At 34.1% G+C, this 16,061-nt stretch overlaps 1 protein-coding gene and 1 long non-coding RNA gene across 3 annotated transcripts in view; one reads left to right on the forward strand and one right to left on the reverse strand.

The window, feature by feature from the left end:
* Positions 1-16,061, reverse strand: part of LOC146997091 (uncharacterized) — a 193,391-nt gene that overhangs the window by 160,940 nt on the left and 16,390 nt on the right. The window lies entirely within an intron of this gene.
* ftz-f1 (ftz transcription factor 1) overlaps positions 1-16,061 on the forward strand; it is a 287,571-nt gene that overhangs the window by 130,983 nt on the left and 140,527 nt on the right. For both annotated transcript variants that reach the window (XM_035349952.2, XM_035349961.2), the window contains exon 2: positions 3,629-3,952. In XM_035349952.2, the coding sequence (XP_035205843.1) occupies positions 3,629-3,952 (324 nt within the window). The remainder of the gene's footprint in view (positions 1-3,628; positions 3,953-16,061) is intronic.

Below are 16,061 nucleotides of genomic sequence, written 5' to 3' on the forward strand. Positions count from 1 at the left end.
GAAGGACGCAAGTTTCCGTTAGAAACGGGATGTTATTGTTCATATTTTAAGGCTTCAAAATTCCGTTTTATTATAATATAACAGAAGCACACAGGGCACGGAAAACTGAATCAAAATGATCATAGGTTTCCAGACTGTAGTTTTTTTTTTGGGGGGATGACCCCCTCCTGTCCTGTCCACAATCGATTGAAAAATATTCCTGATGACTCAGATAATGGAACGTCATCTATTAAAAATTACAGGCAACAGTCTTGCCAGTAAGGCCAGAAGTGTAGTGCAGGTGATGGCATAAAAGTGACGGTGAATCGTTGTCTATAACGATCATTCTCTCTTGTAGAATTCAGGATTATTGTTAAAGTGCTGATACATACCTATTTTGAATATATCAGTAAGTGTGTATAAAAATGAGGAGATATTTTCAACCATTCATAAAAGAATATCGAATTTCTTTCATCAGTTCATTAATAAAAGAATTTCTTCAGAAATAATTAATTAGGTGTTTATATATTCTTATTTTAACAAGAAAATGAATTAAGTCAAACCTAAGAAGTTGAATCATTCCATTAATTCCTTCGTATATTTCGCTGAGAAATGTAGAATTTTTTTTTTTTTTTTTCCCCTTTCATTGGCGCATCTTCTAATCCTTCTGATGTAAAGAAACCCTTCCACCTTTCACCGTGAGGGAAGGAGAGGTAGCCGAATTCTTCAAGCATCAACTTCTGCCCTGAAGCAAAGGTATGCTGAGCTTCCGTTGGATGATTTGTCTTTGATAAAATGTAATTGTGCATTCTTTGCAAGTGATGCGTAACCCGCTATTATTTTGGGCTGTTGGAACTGCATTTCCTGAATTGTTTCTTTCATTCCCCCTTGCCTCCGTAATTAGAAGAAAGAAAGATAGCGAACTTGAAAGATAAGACATCCAAATATGAAAACATATTTTAAAGTGTTTATTACCAGAATCGACGGCGTGTGTTGCGTACATTTTTATTTTCCATTTTTTAAATCATATATATTAAATTAATAAGTAATTTTGTATGCCTTTGTAATTGGTAATGTGTGACGGTCGAAGGCAAATAGTGTGGTTCTGTTAAGCGTAGCGAAATGAATCAAGGTTGTACACGTGTATGCATATACACATTTTGTATATTTCTGAATTTGATTAAGGAAATTGTTAAATCGGAAGGTTTAAAAACTCTGATTCTTGTAGGAAGAATAAGAAGGCTTAGTATGCTTAACTAAGCATTTATTATGCAAAGAGCGTGACATTATGGCTCCATAAAAATAGCAAGCTGTTACCAATTCTTAAAAGCTGAATTAGAGTTCAAATCCAAGTGCTTCTTTTACACAAATATGGAGAAATACTATGCTTGAAATGTGAACTAAATGAATAAAATATCATTTTGAAATTGTGGATTATTATTTCAAACATTTTACGTACTATTTCTTGCATTTTTTAAAATTTTCATATAATAAGTTAAATATGTCATATTCGTTATAATTGTATTTAATTTCTGAAGAAAATTCTTTTGAGAATAGGGAAAGGTTTCTTCCCTTCTTTCTTTTATATATATTTAAAAAAGTACCATGTAAATGCATTCTTATGCCTTTTTTTAAATAAATACAAAAGAAATAAATGTGTTAAGTTAAAATATACTATATAAGTTATCTGAATTGCTTAAACACTCTAGTAGTTAATTCTGAACAAAAGAAATAAATGTGTTAAGTTAAAATATACTATATAAGTTATCTGAATTGCTTAAACACTCTAGTAGTTAATTCTGAACATGAACTCACCAAAATGACATCACTTTCGTTTTATTTATTTCTTCATTCTTTGAGAAATTTTATGTATCGTTTCTAAAGCAACAGAAGTTAGTTTTCGGCAAAAATTAGCTTTAAATTAATAATCTTGGTGTTGACGTTCTACTTTCGTAAGCAATCATCTAGTAAGTAGCAGTGTAAATGAATGAGATTTATTCTATAAAATATCGTTACAAATTTGGGTATGTTTTCATTAATCCACGTATTTTCCTTTTGTATTATCACGAGATAGGATGCATTCATTTTTAACGATAAAATAATTTGAAATTTTTCTGAACTCTACAAGCACTATGTAGTGATCTGTAATAATTATCATTGATTTAAATAGTTTACAATAATATTAAAGAAAGCATTTTCTTGCTTATAATGCTGCATTAATATAAATAGAATAACGTGTAATGTATATTTCCATTTATTGTCACTTTACTGTCCATTACTGTCACTTTGCGAAAAAGCGATGTCTGCAAAGTGATTTATTTGGTAAAGCACTAAATGGACATGGTCAGCCATTTCCATTGCCAGTCGAAAGATCATTCTTGTAATTTGAGAGAACAAATATATTATGGTATGATAAACTTGAGTTGCTCTAGCACACTGAAGGTGTTTGTAATTTCAATACATAGAGATGTTTTTTTTACTAAAAAAATAAATAACATAATCGTTCTACAGATTTTTCTATAACTCGCATTACTGAAGTGACCTAGAAGTTTTCTAACGAGGCAGTGAAAGTATTCTCCTCAAGATGAAAAATGTTGTTCATTACCAGCTGTCATTTCTGAGAGTGCCGTAAAGATGCTGTCAACCCTTTCACTGAATGCGTAGCGAAAGCGATTTTTAAAAAGTGACACTTTTCCCGGCGCTTACAATGCATTGTATGTAGTTGAATATAGATAACTCGGAGCGCGAACTTCCGAAGATAGAAGGTAAATAGATAATATGGAAAGGTGAAAAGAGGGGAGGGCGGCAGTTGCTTTTGTGTGTGTGTGTGTGCGCGTTGTATTGCGTTTTGCGTACAGGTAGAAAACGTCTCTTTTCCCCTCTCCCGATTGGCCAGCACGTTTATGGGTCAGTGGGCCCGCGCTGACATAGACCCACTACCGCACCATGGTTTAGTAGGTCGCGGTGAAAGTGGCTATTCCGTTGCTCACGTGTCCCAGCGACTTTCACTTGCGTTAGAAGCTTTCAGGCTAGTCAGTCGCGTTGTACGCTCGCTCTTCAGGATCTCTTGGCTCACGTGTGGTTTCATTGTTACAAAGGGGAAAAATTCAGAACGAGATTTATCTGTCCGCCATCGATTTCAGTGGAGCGGTGATCTTGTTCTTTGTGTTTTATTTAATTATTATCGTTAGTGATTTTTCCGAAACGGTGCCGTGAATGTGATAAAATAGATCGATTTTTCAAACAAGATGAACATGCATCTTAACAACTTGTTGTGTTTGACTACTTGTGAATTTCGACTCATCTTTTCTGGATTCTGTGCACTTACTGTTAGTGATCTCTCGTGATTTTTTTGGGATTAATTACGTAACTGTGTGATATTTGGTGCTTGATCTCTTTACTTCTTGTACATACGGTATTTATTTATTATATATGTGCGCGTTTCATGCCCCACTCCTGTGAAAATGACTGCGGATTTCCGCCTCAAACCCGCTTGACAGTGAATTTTTATCTGACTTACCAAAAGAACAACAACCACGACATTAAAAAAAAAAAAACAATACTGTGTTCTTTTCTTGATATTCTTGACTCATTCAAAGAAACATGATGATGGCCGCTTCGCATCTAATGGATACATCTTTTTTATTAGCTCCACCTGGTATGCTGACAGTGGCGACCACGCCGAACCAACAACAGCAACAGCCAGGACCACTGGTGGAATACCCACACGACCCCCCGGACACCAAGGAGGGCATTGAGGAACTATGTCCTGTGTGCGGAGATAAGGTGTCCGGGTATCACTATGGTCTGCTTACCTGCGAATCCTGCAAAGGATTCTTCAAGAGAACCGTACAGAATAAAAAAGTATACACTTGCGTTGCTGACCGCAGCTGTCACATAGACAAGAGTCAAAGAAAAAGGTGCCCTTACTGCAGATTTCAGAAGTGTCTTGATGTTGGAATGAAACTAGAAGGTGAGTATTTTATTATTATTATTATTATTATTATTATTTATTTTTTTATTTTTTTTTTTCTTAAAATCTTGTGTTCTAATATCGTGCAAAGTTCAGTAAAGCGTGGCATTTTAGACTAAAATACCAGACGTAATATTATGTTGTAAAGATCTTTCACTCAGACCTGCAAAGCTTTAAAAACGTAATAATATCACAGGCTAAAATACCAAGTAGACGAAAATGTGTATTGAAGTACTGTGAAAAATTACTTGAGTGAGGAAACGCTTTATTGGCAGTATTGTTTTGTTAAAAGGTCCACGAACCATTTAAAATATAACTTTGGTAGTCATAACTAACTGTCTTCATGTTAACGCGACGGCGAAATGTAGAATTTTCGTGTGTCTGGAAGGGATTTCAGTTTTAAAATTTTGAGATTCGCAAGAAGAGAAGTCTTTTTACAGCAATTTTCATTACAGTATCAGAAAATTTCAACAGCATTTTCGGGATTTTTGAAAAGCGTTAGTAAATGATTTTGTTAAAAAAGTGAAGGACATAAAAGCTACAATACTTCGAAACTTGTTTTGCATAAATTATTTGTATTAAAATGAAAATTAATCTGTTTCTTGGGTTAAGAAATTTGCGCTAGAAAAATTCCAAGACCCTCACTTTTTAAATGTTCTTTTCCCCCAAAAGGGGGCGGCATTTTAATATTATGCCTTATATATATAAAAAATATTTTAATATTAAGACTTGCCCTAAGCACTTAAAAGATCTGTGGTGCCCTCAGCATACATTTATAGGAATGCCCGTTTTCCCCTCCATTCTCTCTCTCGGCCTTTGTTTAGCTTCGCCACGAATTTGATGATTAATAGCGCGAATTTTTTGTGGTGCCCCCTTTCCTTGATACCCTAAGCGCGTTTTTACTTTGCTTAATGCTTAATTCATCAGTAACCCACAAAATTGTCTTATACCGGACTTTAGATTTCTGGTACCCAACTTTAGATTTCTGGTGCCAAACTTTAGATTTCGGGTAGAAAATAAATGTAATTTTATTTTTTTCCTCTTTGCCACAGTATTATTCTTTATGCACATTTGATAAACATTTACTAAGCGAAATTTAAAATGCACTAAAGGATTTAATTTTGTTAGTAAACTTTTTCATTTCATAAAATTAATAAATAAATTAAAATAAAAAAAATCTGGCCGTTTAGAGATCGTGCATGTGGTCCCCGGGCAATTTGACTTTGAGACACCCTCACGTGAGACGTCGTAATCAGAGCTATAGCTAGGGTTTTCAGCGCCCGGAGGCAACTGGAGATTTCGCGCCCGCTCCTGTTTCCCAAGAATGAAAAATTCATTCTAAAATTTCGTAACACCAATTTGACGCCCTTGGGTGCTGCGTCCGGTGACATAAATTCCCCCTTGCTCTGCCATCCTCCAGGAGCTATGCCACATGTCGTAATATGGCTTAGATGCGAATGTAGGCTATGTTGTAATCTAATCTATTCCTTGAACATTATCTGACCTACGTTTTTGTCGGAAAAAAAAAGCCAACGCGCGTAAATATTTATTCTTTGCAGTTGTATTGTAGAGGCAGTATATGTTCCATGAAATAAAACTTCATGTAAATATTAGTACAGCAGGCCGTGATTTTCCTAGTAATAATTGTTTTCAGAGTGCAACCAGCAGTCGCGAATTCATTAGTCCCAATGATATGTCTAAGACAACCGCTTTACGCCCGAACGTAGGTGAGAAAGCCATTATATTGCGTGTTTTCATTAAAAAGAAGAAAATATTTGAATTATTCGCTAGCATTTTTTACAGCTTTCATACTCGTTTTAAGAAACAGTTCATAAAAAAGTATGTTTTTAAAATAAGATTCACTAGAGGGCGCTGCATGTTACACATTTTCAAAAGCATCTTTTTTTCGTTAATAATATTATTCCAAAATCTATCGTTTTCTCTTTTTCAGGGAATAAACTTTAGCTGTAGCTAAAGTCATTTTAATGACTGTTAAAAGTTGTGGACCTCTTTTTCTGTCTCTTTGTTAAAAATTAATTTCATCTTAATTATTGCATTTGGTGATGAAAAATATTTTATTAAAAAGTGAAGTTAATTTTAAATGTACAGAATTGTATTTAATTATGTTGCTCTGTGTAAATATAAATTAAACAGTATTTCAGGTTACGTAAAGCATTGGATGAATACCATATTGACTCTTATCAAAAGAGATATTTGTGGGAATCTGTTTATAGAACTTAAGTTTTGCGTTCCTTTTTTAGCTATTTCAATACCCCCACCCTTCAATACTTCTTCTTCAAAAAAATTTTAATGCCACTAGAGGGCGCTGCTCATCAGTCTTTTGTTATGAGGAATCTAGCACGTTTTACCGTGAATTCAAATAACTGAAGAGAATTTGTTATCGAAATGTATCGAACCCCCCTCCCCCAACTTTAATTTCATTATACTATTATTAATTGTTTTCGATGCGATAATGATTACCAAGCCTTTTGGTGATTTCTTTGTAAAGCTTCACTTTAACCTTTTAAGAATTTTAGGAAGAGATCATTCCATTTCGGCATTAGATTAAAACTCATAGATGAAGTAATTTTTGCACTAGTTTTTTTTTATTTTTAAAGTTTCATAACAACTCAGTTGCTTAATAAAGAACACTAATAACTGTTCTTAGGATTGCTATTTGAAGTTTTAATTGATATCATTATTCGCTGAAAGGAGTAATTATTTAAGAACTTTTGTAGTGGATCTAATATATCGTGTTAATCATCATTTAATATTCCTCTCCTATAAGCATCGTGAAGTGTTCTGTAAGTGAATATATTGCATATAAATAGCACTTGTGTATACAAAGATAAGTTTGTTCTTCTGCGTTTTCGTAATGACGATGTGTGTTTAGTTTTTTGGATCTGATCATCCTAAACTAGACAGATAACCTAATTGTATCAATTTTGAAATATTTTCCATAAATTATGAGAGGAAGCTGTTAATACTGTCATATGAATTCAGTGAAATCTCTCTATAACGTCCATCCATGGCTGTAGACCATTTTGATATCCTGTGGTGGAGGTAGTCACTTTACAGAACATGATTGTCGCTGATGTACGTATTTTAGTATGTTCTCAAAAATACTAATCACTTTCAGAGATAGTCTCTGTAGGGGGTGTCTCTCTACGCTACGAAATCCAGTTCCCACTGTGAGAATCCGCCAATGGAAGTTCGTGTCGTATAACTGAAAGGATGAGTGAGTGCGACAATGATATCGAAAAATGCAAAATGGTTGGGTGATTTTTTTTAATGGATAAGACTGTTTAGTTATGTCAACTGAGCGTACATGCTTACAGCCCGAAACAACTAGAAAACGGTATTTCAGGGTGTGAAAACATCCGAAATTAAATTGAAATGCGGTAATTTCACGCTAAGGGCAAGAGTTAATTCTGGCGTTTTGTCAGAATAAAAAGCGTAACTGGCGAAAATTGCGGAACATTGATATTTTCTGATAGGTTTTTAGAATAAGTTCAAAATTTAAGATAACATCAGTTACATTGCGATATATTTGTAACCGCATTCCTAATTATCAGTCAGACTTAGCTACAGGATTGCAAATGGAATTTATAGAATTGCAGGCAAACACACAGAGTTAGAAAATAATAATAATAATTAGCAGTTTCTTTTGAATTAACTTCTGTAAATTTGGAGCATACTAAAAGCAAAAATAAGAAAGATTTCACATGAACCTTTCTCATATACACTTTGCGTTACACACACGTTAATCAAACTAGATAAAAAAATGCACTGGTATTTAAAAAGGGAGCACATTAATGACCTTTGTTTATGTCGCCCCCTTCATGAGTTACTATATTTTAGATTAAAAGCGAAATGGGCTTTTTTAGACTCGGTAGTTATATGTATTATATCTTGGTCATGTACAAATATTATATCGGGCATTGCATAGCTTGGCTCATCTTTTTTAGGCCAAGAAACATGCACCACTATTTTTCATGCTGTCCAGAAGCACCTCAAAATTTGAGTGTTATTTTACCAAGATTGGAATCTATGTAAAACCAATTTAAAATAACCAGTTGAAAACTATAATTATTAAACGTTAAAACTGCATGTAAATGCATTTTCATTTACATTAAAACTGTGTGTAAATACATATTTAATTAATTATATTTTAAAGTAATTTTTATGCATTAGTAAACCACAATGTGATGTTTTTCATTATTTTATTGAATTTAGGCCTGATATTCGACCTTTTGTTCGGAAGATTGGGTCATATTTGTCCTGTTCCATAAAAGGGATAATTGAAAAATAGAAGCTGGACATAAATGACACATTGCGATTTGTAAAATCTGGTATAAAATGTATCATCTTCATGTGTGTATTTAATGAACATTCGCAATTTGACATTGCTAGGTCGGCTTAATTACAAAGGAGGGATATTCTTTTTAATGAATAAATAAATTAAATGATTGGATAGTTCATGTAATCATGTGCTCCCCGTCACGTTCTTGACTTGAACATCAGATAGTGGGAAAAGACTCGTTGCTAGCAAAAACTCCCACGCCCGAAAGCCGTCATCACATTTCTCCCGCCGCCATCTCCAGTGTCAGAGCAAGTCGAGCCGCCCAGAACAGCTTTAGCAACAACTGGCGACCTAGTTTTCCTCTTGGATTCATCTGACCCACTGACCCGGTTGGCAAAGAGCGATAGCGATTTCGTGTTTTCCGTTGACTAGGTCAGTGCTAAAGGACTACTCTCACTATTTTATCCACTCTCGTTTTTTTGCCTTCCGAAACTTATTTTAAATTCTCTACCATTACCACTTTCACCCATTTCTTCCTTACCTTGGCAAGCGATCAGAGAAGGAAAGATAAAAGAGGATTTAAATTAGGTATTCTCGGTCAGTTGAGTTTTTATCTGAGCAGAAGAATTTGATTTAAGTGATAGTTGATCGTTTCAGCATGCAGACTGATATAGTGTGGAATTTAACGAAATAGTTTGTTGTTAAGATCAGTTATTGAAACTAAAGTTAGATGTTAACAGTTATTTAACGTTTACATGTAAACTATCGTTACAGACACTGTCTTGCTAGTTCATATTTATTCTCTTTATTGGAATATCTAACAAGAGGAAAAATGTAACTATTATGAGAGTGGGTTTTTTTTTTTTTTTTTTTTTTTTTGTTGTTGTTGTTGTTTCCCTCTGTGTGTGTGTGTGTGAGGGGAGGTAGTATATTTTCGTTTTCTCTACCTTTTCCCACTCTTTTATTCCTTGGCAAAAAGGATTGTTTTTAAAAGCGGCAATGAAACGGTTCTCAAGAAAGTATTAAGTATGAACTTAAGGTCATGAAATGTTAACGATTGTGATTTACTTTTTTTCGGGGGGGGGGTACTAATTACATAACTGCGTCATATTACACTCGCTACAAAATTTCAAATGCCAAAACTACGTTATTAGAGTATTCATTTTTGAGATTCATGCGTCATTTAACACAAATAATCCATTGCTTTTATGCATGCAACCTTCAGCTAACTGGGAGTATTATCAAATAAAGGGATATGTTACTAATTAAAACAAGCAGAGCAACAAGACTCGTACATACTTATCTGTAGATTCTCCAAACTCAGCTGCCACATGCACAAAAGGTAAAACAGAGATGGCAGAATTTTTGGCAATTTTGGGCATCTTGAAAGTCGTGTGTGGCAGGTTTTTTGGGGTAACATTAGTGTGTCTGAGCTTAATGTTGATTTGGAGGAGCTCTATCTGAAAGGCTAGTCCTTGAGAGTTTATTGGATTACGACAAAGCTATCTGCCTAAAGAGAGGGATGCCTCCGTAGATGACTTTCTAAGAAAAACAGGTTTTTATATTCATTATACCTGGGGGAAAACACGAGAACGCCCACACAGCCAGCCTTTTCGCCCGAACGAACTACAGTGTTCAGCGACGTAACCATTTGGCCGCTGCTAGGCCCGGTGGTGTAGCTAGGGTGGGAAAAGGGGGGACAGCCAAGTAGACACCAAATTGATATTACGAAATTTTAGAATGAAATGGTTTCCATTCTTGGCACACAGAAGGAGGCACAAAATCTTCAGTTGTTCCGGGGGGGGTTGAAAACCCAAGTTACGGCTTTGGGTGGGTTCCTAGTCCTTGCGAGACATGGTAGAGTTCAGGCTGAAATATGTATTTGACAATCTGCTTTAAAATGGTATCAGTTTTAGCCATCCTCCTTCAAAAACTTCTGTGGCAGTGTGGTTGTAGATGTAGTTTTAAACGTATTGTATGTTTGAATAAGTTTTAAAAGCCAAACAAAACTAAAAACTTGATTATGGTAGCTAAATAAAAAGGTATTTAAAATTAATTTCACTGATACCCAATCATTTTTTAATAGCCCCAGACGCAATTATTTTTTGGCCATGCTGTTTGTGATACCTATGATTATGCTACGAAGAAGTTACCAACAATAATTTCACCTTTACTTGAATAAGATTCTTCCAGGTTTCTCTAAATTCAAAAAGAGCCTTCTTTGCGGACCTCTTTGCCCGTTTATTGCAAGTCCGATTTTCGTTATTGATTAATAAATTAATCAGGTCTGCGGCATCTGTATGCGAAACCACTCTTCTTGTATATTACATAAACGTGCAGCGAACCCATTTATGCTAAATCCGTACCTTTTATTCACATGTCCTCATCTTTATGCGATTGAAATGATTTTCCATAAAGGTGTCGAAGATTTTCATTCCATGTGCAATTAAATAATTAATAATGCAGACGAAAATCCGAATTGCATTATGGTTGCGCGTACAGTCATGAAGAAGTCCCGTGCATTATATGTGGCGACTTGTGGCTTGCTCGGTATCATTAAGAGTTAAAAGATAATGCCTTTCTTACCAGGTTTACCGAGAACCGTAATTAGTTGCATTATTTTTTAAAAAAAGCGTTTCTTCTTTTTTATGAATTTTAATTAATTTCCATAATTTTATTATTGGGAATCTTTTGTCAGTTAAATTTTCGTTTCAATTTAAAACTATGTTTATTTATTCATAAAAAGTATGGAAAGGATTAGATGAAAAGAAAAGCTTTAAAGAGGAATGGCGACGTATGCATGCAGACGCTACCGCCATCTTTCTAGAAAATTAGATGCATTTGAGGGGAAAAAAGAGCGCTGTCAGTCGAAGAGCATGTGGGCTTGACGTAGCCCTGACCTAATATTTCTAATTATTTTTTATGTATTTATTTATTTAATGAATTCGTGTTTACTTTCATTTGCAGGTGCTATGTGAGTAGGATTTCATTGGCAGAGAATTCTACTACTGTAAAATGTGATAAATTTATGTTTTAATTTAGAAAATGATCACTTGAATAAAATACGATGGGGAGAGAGTTAGTTGCTTATTCTGCGTGCATGCTCATATTTCTGATGTCTAAAAAATAACGTTAACCACCTTCCTCGTTCGCCTGCTGCCGATAGTGTCATCTTGAAGTGCTCCACCCACTTGTTGAATAAAAATATTTTTGGGGGGAGGGAGGGGCTTCTTGGTATTACTAATTACGGTTCTTTAACAAACGTTCCGTTACTTATGCGTTTTATTTACCATCTGCTATCTCTTTGTACTTTTCATATTTCATTCCTTAGACACGTGTTTTCAAACGCGCGGCCTGCAAATATATTTTAAGTATTTATTTCTTGCAAATACGACGCTTATATTTTTAGAAATATAGAGATTTAGCCTGAGCTCCTGTGCGCAAGTGCTATTAATGAAATAAATGGCTTTTTTCACTAGACTCCAATCACGTGACTAAGATTAGGTGGGAGAGCAATTGAGATTTCCCTGAACCCCAATGTCGTGTTAAAAGGTTCCGCAGATATAATAATGAATAAGTTGTTCATATGCAATTTCTATGAAGAAGTTCCCTGTGATATATGCCTTATTTCATCGGTTCTGTGAGAGTAAAATGTTTGAGAAGTGCTGTATTAGATTTTGAGAAACTATTACATTTCCTGTGTGTACTTTCGTGGTATAATGGTTAAACACAAATTCGCAAGGTTTTAGTGGCATTTGCACACTCCGCACTAATCGAACGGTAGGGACATTTATGCACTAGAAATATTTAATTGCTAGGCATGTAATAGTAGTTTGTATAGTTTAGTGCGAGTTCCGCATAAAACTATTTTATTACTTGATTACCTTTCAATAACTTGGATTAGCGACTATGAGTATTACTTGGCTTTGCAAAACTTGAGCCTGCTGGACTGCACTAATTTAGATTTCAGTAAAATGTTCATATTATGGATGTGTTAACGTGTAAAGAGTAATAGATACCTTAAGGTAAAGAATAATAGATACCTTTAAAATATCGAAATATATGCAAAATTGAAAGAGTTGAATCGGGATCTCACTAGTATTTTTCTGGGTGTCTTGGAATAAAGCCACCTCATCTCATTTTATTGATTTAAGATTTACTTAACCCTTTGACGCGCGGTGGTCGCGCCCTGAAACCCACCAATTTTCGAATTTTTTTCTCCTCTTCCTTCCGAAATTTTTGAGTGAAAATCAATCGATTACTGATCTTTTACCTCTAAATAACACAAAATGACTACAGAATCATACATGTTTTAGGTCTTAGTACTTCAAATCGGATGTCTTTTAAAATTCGTTTTCAATGAGACAAAATAACTTCCTTTTATTAATATAAACAACTTTAAATTTCAAAAGTTATTCATCGCACATCATGATTTCTATCATAAACAATAAAAAATAGCAAAAATTAAACTGCATACATTAAAAAAAAAAACCTCTATATGTATGGCTTTTTTTTTTTTTTTTTTTTTTTTTGTGTGTGTGTGTGTGTGTGGTTTCAGGGCGCCGACCACTGCCCCACTAGAGCATTTGTGTCAGGATGCTCTAGAGGCACGGTGGTCGCGCCTTGAAAACACTGCTCTTAACAATGGCGTTTGCTTGCTTCTCAAATAGGAATGTTTATTTTTACCCGGATATAGATAAGGGGTTTTGAAATCGCAGAGTTATTACTAAACAATAGATGCACCTGCCCAGTAAAAAGGTCTTTCTTTTCCAGAGACTTTTCTCTGACCTCAACACACTTGCCCCCCAAGCTAATATTGTGATTTTATAAATTATTTCCTGTGGTTTAAATTTAAAGTAAATATACTTTGCTGTAATTAAAAATAGAAATCGCGTAAAGTTTTATTTAAATTTAAAATATTTTCTGAATATTCTGAGATGAAATACGAATAAAATAAGTATGAATGGGAAACGAAGGATCCGTACCAAAGCCAAAAAGACCAAGCCTTTCCCCATTAACATAAAAAAACCACAAATTCCATGTGCCAGATGAAAAGAAACTAAATAACGCTGAACATATACCAGTGAAATTTAGATCCAATCAGTGTACATTTTGTAGCACAAGGAAGAAACATCATAGAAGAAGACACACGTGCGAAACGTACAATGTGGGTCTATGCATGTACCAAAAAGACAAAAGATGTTTTGAACAGTGTCACAAAAGTATTTGTTGTATGAAATTTAAAAAAAAAAAAAAAAAAAAACTGAGTCTTTTTTAATCCTTATTTTACTGAATTTTTTAATCCATGTAGCCAAACGTCCTTATTATGTAGGTACTTATACTTTCACTGCGATAAAAAGTTACATAAACGTTTATTTTTTAATTTTTTCTGACGATTTAGTTTGTAAAATAATGTAAAAAATGTATATATTATGCAATTCTTACATGCATTTTTTTTTTTAATTCGTAAATTTCGTCATTTATTGGAAACGCGCACGGAGAAAGGCAAGTTTTTTTTACCTACTACCTAGGTAAGTTTCAAAGTCCTAGACGCGCGGTGGTTTCACAGTGCGACCACCACCCACAAAACAGTGGGCAAGAGTAGATTTTTTTTAATTCATATATTATTTGTCTCTAGGATCATAATATTCAATTTCTAGAGTTTTTAGTTAAAAAAATCTGATGTGTACACCACATGACTTCCTTGTGCGAAATATTAAATTATACGCATTTTTTTCTTGAATTTCATTTAAATTGATTGGATTGAATTAAATCTACTTCGTCGACAGCGCATAAACCACAATAGAATAAATGCACTCTTTAAAATTCACTATATTTGTTTACTATTTCGACACTCTGAATGCACAAAATTTATATCATTTGAAGAATTATCGTTGCCACATGTTCTATTCAAATACTATAATAAAGCTGAAACGAAGTATGAAAGAAATTAAGCAAACATAACAGAAAAGAAGCAGTTTTTCACAGACGATTGAGTATTTCTCATTCAATTTATTCAGCTCTCACTTCACGACAAGGCAAAAATACATAAAAACTCAAAATATCTGCATTAAAAATTATGAAGTAAATAAACACTTATTTCCTCGAAAAAATTCCAGAAAGGATTAAGCATGATTTAATTCGCAATAATAAATGAAGGCGTTATTTTTGTGTTGCGAAGCTTAGTCTCTTTAGATTGGCAACAAATCTACAATTCTGCTGTTTCAAATGTAAACAAATATGTCCGCCATGTTATTTAAAACTTAACCGCACTTAAACAGCTTTTAAATTGTTGATAATTGTACCAATATTGCTTCCAGAATTACGAAAGGTATAAAAGCCTTAACCGGAAGACAAAAACAACATAATTTAATCATTTTTAAACCAAAAAATGTACAATTTACAAACATATAAGAGTAAAGAAACTGAGATCACTGAGCCGGGTAACATATATATAAATACATTTATATACGCTTGGTGCGGCCGATTGCAACCAAAATACGAGGTGCCCATCTACATGTTATAGCAGTCCTATATACAAAATTTCAGCGTTCTCAGGGTAGTCGTTTTTGAGTTATGCGAGATACGTACGTTCGTACAGACGCCACGAAAAATTCTCTTCAGAATTAATTTTAAAGCAGTTTTTTAATTTTTTTGGAGGAAAAGAGTCTTTCTTTTATTCTGTCCTTACGTACAGATATCACGCAAAAACATCATTAAATTGCTTTCGATAGCGGTCAAAATGGATATTTTCGTTGAAATATGCTGCCTGAAACTTTTCGTGATTACAATACTTCCTTTTTACTTCGTACAAGGAAGTAAAAATTATAAAAATAATATCGCTCGCGTCAAAGGGTTATACTTAAAGACTTCATTTCTGTAGATTTTATATAAAGCTTCCAGACTGAGTTGTGGTAAGTCAGTTATGGTGCTAAAGGAAAGGAATTAGAAAAAAATGGCTCAGATTTGCATACATGAAGAGTGGATATATATATAAATACATTTATATACGTTTGGTGCGGCCGATTGCAACCAAAATACGAGGTGCCCATCTACATGTTATAGCAGTCCTATATACAAAATTTCAGCGTTCTGAGGGTAGTCGTTTTTGAGTTATGCGAGATACGTACGTTCGTACAGACGCCACGAAAAATTCTCTTCAGAATTAATTTTAAAGCAGTTTTTTAATTTTTTTGGAGGAAAAGAGTCTTTCTTTTATTCTGTCCTTACGTACAGATATCACGCAAAAACATCGTTAAATTGCTTTCGATAGCGGTCAAAATGGATATTTTCGTTGAAATATGCTGCCTGAAACTTTTCGCGATTACAATACTTCCTCTTTACTTCGTACAAGGAAGTAAAAATTATAAAAATAATATCGCTCGCGTCAAAGGGTTATACTTAAAGACTTCATTTCTGTAGATTTTATATAAAGCTTCCAGACTGAGTTGTGGTAAGTCAGTTATGGTGCTAAAGGAAAGGAATTAGAAAAAAAATGGCTCAGATTTGCGTACATGAAGAAACACCAAAATCCTGTATTCGGCTTAGCGGAATTACCACGTGTTACTTAAAACTGACCTTTAAGCTACATTGAATCTGTTTTTACATAATTTTGTCACTTTTTAGACATCCAGGGGAGCAGATCTTAAATTGAGAGACTTAGTGTTATCTTTAGTCTAGGTAAATGTAATTTGATCTTTTTAAGTGTCTGTTGCGTGTGTTAGAGCTATACCCCTGATTTCTACCATTTCTCCCCTCGTTTCTTTCATTCTATATTGCATCGCAGTCTGTAATTTAAAAGAAACC

Source organism: Stegodyphus dumicola, chromosome 5, assembly GCF_044657685.1.
Source record: "Stegodyphus dumicola isolate Sdum_Otavi_A_Nest chromosome 5, ASM4465768v1".
NCBI classification, from domain to species: Eukaryota; Metazoa; Arthropoda; class Arachnida; order Araneae; family Eresidae; genus Stegodyphus; species Stegodyphus dumicola.